Raw genomic sequence first — 10,357 nt, 5'->3', positions numbered from 1 at the left:
GCACGTTTAGCCTGATGGTTGTGCCCTGCGGTTGTTTTCAAGGCCAACGACTATGTTTTATATGCATAAAATCCTTTGTAGGGAGGTAGTGAGCGATAATGAGGATCAAACGATTAGGGTGCATGTCGGGCCCTCCTAACTATTGAATCGTCGCTGTCACTTACTCTCACCACAGAAGATTGAGGATTTGAACCCTCCTACAAAAGGAGAGAGAGAAAAAAAAAAAGAATAGTAAAATAAAAGGAAAGGAACCCGCCAACAACAAGAGCTTAATCCATATTGCTTTCGATGCTTATAATGGATTATAGAATCCATAGTTGAAAATATGAAGGCCTTAATCAACTATTGAGGTAGATAACATAATTTCAGCTGATTCTTCCGTCATGATTTTATACTCACCAAATCAACCTAAACATAGAGACCTATTGTCCCAAATGTGATGACCACGCAGAACCCATAATGAGAAGATTATTAGGCTTTGGCTAAGCTTGTAATTCTACGGTTGGACACAAATTGGGCCTGGGCTGAAACCCAAATCCCCTGGCTCGTCTGCACTTGGTAGAAACATTTGTAACTAGTATCTGAACTTCATTTGGGAATGGATATTTTCCTCTCACGCAGTCATAGCCTTTGAGCCTTTCTCTTCTCTCTCTCCTTATTAAATATTCCGTTTTGCTGCCCGCAATTGGCTTAGGTATAAGGGGCCGTGTTGATCCACCATTTTTTTTTAATTATTGCCAACTGCAGAACCGGTTGGGGGCTGGGAATTGCTACCTGGTGGCGTGGCCATTGATTGTGTCAGTCTGAGGACCAACCAAGAGGCTAAGGGAGGCACACTTGAATCCAACCAGGGGTAGAGTGGTTTGTTTTGCCAACCCTGTATCTTGGGGTAGAGGTTCACAACCAAGTAGGGATCTTTTTCTCCATTTTTCAAAATAAGGAGAGAGATTGCTACGATATCAGAGTGTAGTTTCCCACCAATAAAGGGGTGGGAAATTGATAGGGACATAGTAGAGGATGGAGAGAAAATAGGAAAGGAGAAAAATTAGGGGTGGGAATAGGAGAAACAAAATAGGAAAAATAAAGGATTTTTGCTAAATAGGAGGATGCCAACCTTTTATATCATTGGAGACTAATTGGGTTTCAAATCTCTACCATGGTTCATTCCCACTTTCTACTATATAAATACATTAAGAAGTAGTTATTGATTAGTACTATAACTCGTCCCATATTCCACCCATGATCACATAATCCTGTAACTCTTAATAACTCTTTCAACCACAAAATAACTTCTCCCTATAATAATTCCTACTTACATGATAATTAAGGATATAATGACATAATACTTTACATATACTTATGCACGTAACAGATATCGAATTGTCCAGTAGAGAGTTTACTTAGGAGAGAGAATGTGGGGTTTATAGGTGGGGTGTGAGAGGACGGGCATAGAAAATTGTAAGTTGGTGCCGTAACAAGTCTTTTCCTTTGAAATAAATCCCCAGAGAAAGTTTTCTTTCACCATGCCCAAGAATCTAAGATCATTATTACTCTTCCCAATTTGTTAAAAGTCTGAAATACCTATTACTAATCCATGGCACTCATCATACCACAATGAAGGCCATTGGTGAAGGAATTCACCGTGGCTTGAGGAAAACTGTCCCCTAAACCTCCATTAAAAAATAGAAGAAGCTTAATAAATTTCGTTATCTTTTCAATGTGGACAATTTAATGGCCTACATATATCAGATCCATTGATTGCTTCCATGCCCACAGCATTAAGGTCTGAACCAAGTTTCGCTTTGAATCAAGATGATAAGAGGTGGGTTGGACTTCATTTCAGGCCCCTATGGGCCTTCGACCGCATGGAAACCCATATATTTTGCCATTTGCATGGGCATTCTGCAAGTAGTTTGCGTGGCTGGGCTTGTGTTGGGCCATCAGGCCTATCCAATGAGATGGAAAATGCAAGCACAGACTAGGGGCCTCAGCCCATGTGGGTAGCATAGTATGAGTTAATGGTTTCCAAAAACACCTAGATCTCCTACTATCATTATAGGCCCAAGCCCATTTAAAAAATAAAGCCTTGGTCCAGCGGCTCCAGCCAGCAAGAGATCTATATCTACCCATTTTTGCAAAGAACACAGGTGGGGTTATGAAGACCAAGTCTTAATCAATAGAGATAGGGACGGGTCAAGATGGGTCCCCATTTGACCCGCCCCATTACTATCCAACTAATTGGGTTTTGTTGCTGTCCATAATGATATGGCAACCCATGTGTGGGTTTAACTGCTCCAACAGGTATTTCTCTCTGTCTACACTTGTCTCACTTTCAGTTTATTTCGGAATCTCATTTTACTCTCTGTCAGAGTTAAGATCCCTCCACGTACGATTCTCCTCAACGTACACTTCAGATTCCAACACGTGTCCCATTTAAAACGTGATGCCGTTATGAACCGTTACAACAGTTGAAAATGTCGTTACTCCCATAGCTCAGGAAATACTATTTAACGTAACGATGAGCAAGATGGTTAGCGTTTGGACCTGTTATCCACTTAATAAGATCAAAAAATTGAAATTCTAAAATCAGTTTCTGCGGTTCCAGGGTTAAGCAAACGGTCAGCTCAACAGTTGCTTTAATGGCATTCAAGAATGGGGATAAACCAGAGATACCCATCTCCAAATTTGGCTCCTTCTACCCTCAAACCCAATAGACCTGAGAGAGAGAGAGAGGGAGGGAGAGAAAGAAGAAGGGCGGGGTTGGGTGGCTTTAGTGGTATCCAATCCTGACTTCTTCCTCTAATGGAGCCCAAATTTCTTCGACTCATCTGTCACCAGTCCTTATTCTCCGCCGTACGATCTGGTAATATCGATTACCTAAAGCTCATCCTTGAAAGAGGATCCAATGGGGGTGAAGGAGATGATAGAGCTTCAATCCCTGCCTTAATGGCTTTGGGAAATGACGCCGGTCAGACGCCTCTGTACATCGCTGCTGAAAATAATCTAGAAGATGTCTTCAAGTACTTGGTGAACTTCTGTGACCTTCAGACCGTGATGATCAGATCCAAGTTCGATATGGATGCATTTCATGTCGCTGCTTCGCGCGGGAACTTGGGTATGCTTCCCTTCTTGCCTACCCTCTCTCTGTTTCTCTCCTTCGTTCTGTTATTGAATTGGGTCAATTTCAGACTTTCTGCCATGGATTTATATGTGCCATATCAAAACCTATGGTTCATTCAAACAATTTTCTTATAGTGTATCTCTTCTCATTATGGATTTCAGTCCCATAATCTTCAATATCATTGAGCCATTAGCGTACATTGAAGATGGTTGGATTGTCTTGGATTTTGTATAATAATCACAGGGATTGGGCTTTAAATGTTCAATCGTATCGGGAAAGCCTTGATCAATTTGTTACAAGAACTGGGCAGGGCCTGTTTTGTATAGGCATGCATGGAGAAATTCGCATCTATATTTGAATTTCCCAAGAACTACCAACATCAGATGGAGGAGTTCTGTTGTTTTATGTAAATCCTTGACTCAACTACTGTCAAGAACACCCAAGAATGTACTTTCTACTAGGCCTTGTAAGACATTATTAGATTTAATCCAACTCTTCCTTCAAAAAAAATGTATCCTCATTGATTTTGGAGCATATATAGAATTTTTTTTGGGGGGTGGGGGGTTCGGAAGAGCATATAGAATTGTGTGTAGACCAGATCAAAGGATTTGGACCCTGGGATTCCTGGTCACTTCTGAAAGGGATCAATGTAGAGTCTCTACCAGACCATTGTTAAACATTGCTGCATCGCTAACTGGCTGTAGAATTGGATGGCCTTATTAATCTGACCAATGGCTTAGGAGTCAGACTCTTCTTCTATGGCTCACTTTCCCTTGTTATTACAAATCCAGGCTTGAAGCAAAATCTATGCCGATTAAAGTTTTCTATCTCAAGAAATTCATGATCACATTTTCTATAATCATGTGTCTTTTGTTGAAAGATCCCTTCCTCTCTTGATGAATTGGCATTCGTATGTTGGTCAGTTCCTGGTTCTACCATAATAGCATCTTGTCTAGAGAATCTACTCTCTGATCATGATGACATTCACAAACAAGTATTTAAAATCTTAATTCTAGAATGATAAGAAAATGTTGTGTTTCATTTCAATTTTAGAAGATTTAAATTTTTGACGAACTTAATCTAAATCAACAACAACAACTAAAGCCTTATCCCAACAAAATGGTTCGGCTACATGGAGGTTCTAAGTAAGGACAAATGCAAGGATCCATGCAAAAAGATTGACCGGTTATGGCTGATTATAATAAAGTGCTGGTTGTCTACATGACGCACCACTATAGATCAACCACAAGCTCATTACGGCAGACTATAATAAGGTACCAGCTGTTATATCTGTGCCTAATTATTTCTTACTCTTGATGGCAAACTACTAGGGGGTTGTTTCGGGTTCAAGTTTGACAGGGACCACTTTATGCAACAAATTTCATGTGTTAGGACTGTTTCAGTTCATCCAGGATCCTGTGAAAGTGGGATTTGAACAGGGTTACAGCCCTGTATTATGGTAAAATATTGAAACACTGGAATAATATAGCGTATAAATCCCTAGGAACTGTAGGAATTTGGACTTCTATGTGATGGTGGTTTTCTGCAAATATACTGTTATGAGTACATATAACAAGAATTCCTGTTAATTTATTATGAAACATTATCTAAGGTAGTAGTGGAGCATTTAAACAGAGTGTAATTTTTGTGTCTAGGGGTCGTGAACGAGTTTTTGAGCAGGTGGCCTGAGCTTTGTAAATCATGTGATGCCACAAACACAAGCCCTCTTTATTCAGCTGCTCGAAAGGACCACTTGGAGGTGGTGAATGCCATATTAGATGCTGATGAAAGCACAATGAGGATTGTGAGAAAAAATGGGAAAACTGTGCTGCACAATGTTGTTAGGTATGGCCTTGATCGAATAGTAAGAGCTCTTATAGACAGAGATCCAGAAATTGTTTCTATTAAAGACAAGAAGGGCCAGACTGCACTTCACATGGCTGTTAAAGGTCAGAATCCTTATATAGTAGAGGAAATATTATCTGCTGATCTTTCAATACTTAATGCACGCGATAAGAAGGGAAATACAGCTCTGCATGTAGCCACAAGGAAATGCCGTCCACAGGTGTTTCTCTTACTTTAACATATTTTTTAGTATAAATTGTCATTATTTATTATTGCATTAGTTTTTAATTTGGAAATTTTAATGCCAATTAGAATTTTTAAGCATTTTGACAAGTTATAGTAATTTTCTTGCTGAATTTTTGTCTTTATGAATTTCATGACAACTTAATAAGCAGCATTTGGTGATGATTGTCATATCAGTCTATACTATTTTCCCTTTTTGATGAAAAACTTTCCCTACATATATTCTTTTTGTGAGGGGCAGTAGGAGATTAGGTATTTCGAACAGTAGATATGCTCATAGTATGCTGAAGCTTTGGTATATAGATCAGGATCACATTACTTGAAGTAGTTATTTTCAATATTCCAGCAGACATTGATTTGCTCAGGCAAGCATGATTGGAGGTGGGGTAAGGAACAATGGTAATCATCGGTTGGGCAAAGCCTTGATCATCGAAACGTAGTGCATCCTGCCTTCTAACTTAGTAGTTTAAAATGCTCATTCAAAAAGCAAATTATCTTAAAGAGGAACACCCAAAATAATATTAGGATCTAGAGTCCTGGCTGTAGGGATTTGGGTTGTGTGATTTATTTGAGTTTGAGTTTCTTGAAAGGAATAGTGGAAGTTTTACCAAATCAAGTCTGGATCTCATGAAACTTTATGACATTAGAAAGCAATGTAAATGAACTAGATGGGAGAAATTCATTTAACTCAAGAAAATAGGTTTCTGATTAAATAAAAGAACAGATCAGCATGGAAGATAATATACTTCAATTGGTTTCAAACTTGCTAGAGTGATGATATCCAAACAATTGTTGCTCTGAAAGATTTCTTGATTGGAAGAATATGATCAAAGAATATGTTGGTGGCCTGATCAGAACTCAAAGATTGAAGAAAAAAATAATAATAAACATCCAGAACTTGTAGATGGCAAGTAGAGGCGCGTTTGATAACGTTTCAAGAAATGCGTTTCTGTGTCCAGAAACAGCAGAAACGGAACAAAAAGTGTTTGATAAAACTGTTTCGTTTCACTTGCTTTCAAAATTGAAATTTCTACCTATTTATGGTTCAAGAAATGACCCAGACGTGAAACACGTTCTACTTGTTTCGCCGTTTCTGGAAACGACTCGTGGCCATTCTTTCGCTAGTTACTATCGACTTCCAGAAACATGACTTATCAAACACCTTTAATTCCGTTTCTGTTTCTAGAAACGGAAATTTATGTTTCTGCCGTTTCTTGAAACAGAAACGGCAGAAACGTTATCAACCGGGCCCTAGATCTTGACATGGCTATGAAATGTATGATCCTAACCTGGTTGTCATTTAAAACAGCGACCTGGGATTTTTTTACTATAATGAACATAGCATCTAGAAGTAGGTAACAACAGCAGAATAAGGCTTAATCAGCAAGGCATGCCTTACAGCCTGGTAATTCTGCAGGAAACTCAATTTTCTTATTTCCAAACCCCCAAAACTGGACACATAAGCCCCATAACCTGTATATATTTACAGACTCCATTGTAATTCCTACTTCTAGGGCTAGGATTAAGAATGTAATGTGGATTAAAGATCTAACTACTTAGAATGTTGGTGCTCCTACTCCAACCAGGACTTGGTTGTTTTACTCCAAAATAAAAAATTAAAAAAACTACTGTTCTCACAGGACCAGGATTTGAAAATGAATAAAAGAAACTATAAAAACTACTGATTGAAAACACTGAAAAATAATTTCCTATGACTTGATGTGGAGCATGTTCAGCATTCCCTATGCACTCTCGTTCAACTCTAGCCTTTTAATTCTTCAGATTCATGGATCCAGTGGACAGATTTGCGAGGACTTGAAACGCCCTTTTAGATTTATGTAGCTGAGGACGAAACTTTGGTCGGTTTCATTTGTGAACTTTACTGACAGAACCTGAAGTCTAGTTTGGTTGGGCTGTCATTTAAGACCTCAATTTGGTTTCATAGGGTTCTCAGGCAACTCATCCAGAGCCAAAGAAAATGTTCTATTTCTAGTTAGTATGAATTATGACCATCACAAATGTCTGGCTTGGTTTTGGAGCATTGCTTTGTGTTTGAGGTGTTTTGAGTTCAATTCATAACATTTACTCAAGGTTATTGTAGGTTGTTTAATATTAATCACACCTAATTTCATGCATCAGGTGCAGACCTGACCTAAGCTGCTTGATCCAACATGTAGCAACTTGAATCAAGGCCCAGGTTGTGCACTTTGGTATTATCCTTAGGTTTGTCGCATTATGAGTTGACAGTTCTATTCTTCAGGTTGAGCTTCAGTTGACCCAATAAACCCAATTTCATCTCTAAATAGCATATTTTTCAACCAGTTCAGTTTTATTTCTGACTTGGAAGGAAGCAAATCAAGATATTGAGAATGATTTTTTTTCTTCTGTTCTTATATTTGATTTTCCTTTGTAGAGGTGTCAGTTTATTGTTTTCTGCCATTAATGCAGTTCCTTCTGTAGATAGAAAGACATACATAATATGGAAGAAAATTGGATCCGGCCTTGTTTTATTCAAAATCCAAGCTTTCTGAATTATTTGTTCATCAATGTTTTATTTAGTTGTATCCAAAAATGGATTTCATCAATTTTAACATGTGATCTCTTTCTGTACAAACACTGTTCTGAAAACCCATAGATTTCCTCCATTAATGATTATGTTATAGGACTTGTAAAATCTTATTTTGTTTTTAAACCATGTCTTAGTTGGTGCTCTCCTCTCCCTCAGATAGTGATCCTTCTACTGGAATATGCTTCTGTAGAGGTCAATGCTATTAATTGTCAGAATGAAACTGTGATGGACTTGGCAGAGAAACTCCGGTATGGAGAACCTGCATTGGAAATTGTAGAAGCTCTAACAGAAGCTGGCGCAAAACTTGCTAGGCACGTAGGCCAAGTGGATGAGACCATGGAGCTGAAAAGAACTGTTAGTCATATAAAGCATGAAGTACAATCACAACTAGTACAGAATGCAAAGACTGACAGAAGAGTGTCTGGGATTAAGAAAGAGCTGAGGAAACTGCACAGAGAAGCTGTCCAGAACACCACCAATTCTGTGACAGTCGTTGCTGTTTTGTTTGCCTCCATTGCTTTCATGGCTATATTTAACTTACCTGGTCAATATTTTCGGGATGGAACAGATGTTGGGGAAGCTCAAATAGCTAATTATGTTGGGTTTCGTGTGTTCTGCCTTTTGAATGCTACATCTCTGTTCATTTCTCTGGCTGTTGTTGTGGTTCAGATCAGTTTGATTGCCTGGGATACCAGAGCTCAGAAACAGGTGGTTTCGGTAGTGAACAAACTAATGTGGGCAGCCTGCATTAGCACATGTGGGTCTTTTCTCTCACTAGCTTTCGTGGTAGTGGGAAAACACAGCTCTTGGATGGCTATTACTATAACAGTTCTGGGTACACCCATCCTTGTTGGGACTCTTGCTAGCATGTGTTACTTTGTTTTCCGTCAACATTTTAGAATATCTGGTGATGATTCTCAGAGACGAATAAGAAGGTCTGGTGGTAGCAAATCCTTTTCATGGTCTCGACACTCTGGCTTTTCAGATCCAGATGCTTATGACTCAGAGAAGATCTACGCTTTGTAACCTAGTATTCAAAAGTATAAAGCATGTAAGAGACTGGTTTAAGTTGTAAATATAGCTAGTTTTGGAAGTTCCAGTAGCTGTAGCTTTAAAGCTACTACTTTGAGTCCACCATCAGAGAATGCAGTTTTGGTTATATAGATATATATGCAAGAGGATTCTTTCTTTAATGTGGAAGGGTTCCATTTATGTATATATACAGGAACATTATGTGAATTTATGTATATGCAAGGAACAAGTTTAGATTATGCAGCTCTCATTGACTGTTAACCTTCTTAAGGCTGAACCAAAAGAAGGTCATGAACCAGCTGATCATTCATGTTGGGTTGTCATTTGTGAATGCCTCAACTTATTGAGGATCTTACAAAATCAACCCACCTCTCAAATGCTAGGCATCTGAGTCTTCTTCAATGAAGCCAGATGCAGCTGTATTATTGAGCTGATGGAAGCCTGAAAAAACCACTGGTTCCAGGACAGGCAAAAACTAAAGGGGATATCACACCAGCACCAGGTGAATGACTGTCAAGTTGTGGTGAGCAAGTAGGAGGACAAATGGATGCACATTGGAGCTAATTTTGGTATTATAGTTTCCATCACGGAACCACGTAAAGATTCCCTGGTTTTACCAGGACAGCCTCAATTATTATTCTGAAAGGAAATTATCTAGTGCCACCCCTAAAATCGAAAATAACTTGGAATAACCCCTAAAAATGAAAATAATGTCTACTGCACCCCTAATTTGTAACACCGTTAACTGAAAATGAAAAATGTCTCTTTTGCCCTTATACTTAAACTCTAAATAGAGTCCATTTTCTTCCAAATCATTACATGGAAGGTCCAAGTATCAATATACATGCTAAACCAATCCAAATTGACAAGAAACTATTTCCAAATCAGACCGATTGGTTTGGTTTCAGATTCAGTCTTTCCTGAAACCGCCCACGACCACTACGCCGTGATGAGGACTCAAATGGAGCCGCTGCAAACTCCGGCCAAGCTAAGCTTAGGATTAGAGCGATTATAATCAAAGGGGGAAAGTAGAAATTAAGAGCTCCGATTATTGCAAAGGAAAGTAAAAATTAAGAGCTTCGATTATTGCAAAAACCCAAACTGTAATCAAGTTAGAGCGATCATAATCCATGCTAATTTTATACGGTGATCGATTCGTGTAACTCCTTGAATTCAGATTTGGCAATGTTTGCTCCATCAATTAAAAGAACCCACAAATGAGTTCAAAGCCTCCCGGTTGGGCCTCAGTCTCACTTTTGTTGATGCCCTTGGCTCTTCCCCTCGAAATTCTTCATCTTTCACAACTCCCTGTTTCTCGGCTCAACTTCCGTCTTCCATCGATTGGAGGGAGAAAGGTGCAGTCACGAAGGTGAAAGATCAGGCGAGTTGTGGTATATCTCTTTGGCTCTTTGTTTCTCTTCACTTGCATCTTAATTATGATGTCTGCTTTGAGTACCCTTTAGAAAATATTTCTGGTTTATGCATCCATGCTTGATTCATTACTTCATAAACAAGTATAAATACTAAGGAAAGCATTTCATTGAGTG

General features: G+C 38.8%; 1 protein-coding gene across 1 annotated transcript; it reads left to right on the top strand.

Moving 5' to 3' along the window:
* Positions 1-2,550: 2,550 nt before the first annotated feature.
* LOC122070991 (ankyrin repeat-containing protein At2g01680-like) lies at positions 2,551-9,049 on the top strand. Its single transcript, XM_042635254.1, has 3 exons — positions 2,551-3,115; positions 4,777-5,186; positions 7,935-9,049. The coding sequence occupies exons 1-3, from the start codon at positions 2,803-2,805 to the stop codon at positions 8,802-8,804; spliced, it is 1,593 nt and encodes a 530-aa protein (XP_042491188.1). The 5' UTR covers positions 2,551-2,802; the 3' UTR covers positions 8,805-9,049.
* The last annotated feature ends 1,308 nt before the right edge of the window (positions 9,050-10,357 follow it).

This window comes from Macadamia integrifolia, unplaced genomic scaffold (genome assembly GCF_013358625.1).
Source record: "Macadamia integrifolia cultivar HAES 741 unplaced genomic scaffold, SCU_Mint_v3 scaffold_170A, whole genome shotgun sequence".
In the NCBI taxonomy this organism is placed as follows: domain Eukaryota; kingdom Viridiplantae; phylum Streptophyta; class Magnoliopsida; order Proteales; family Proteaceae; genus Macadamia; species Macadamia integrifolia.
This window is presented reverse-complemented; position numbering and strand designations above follow the sequence as displayed.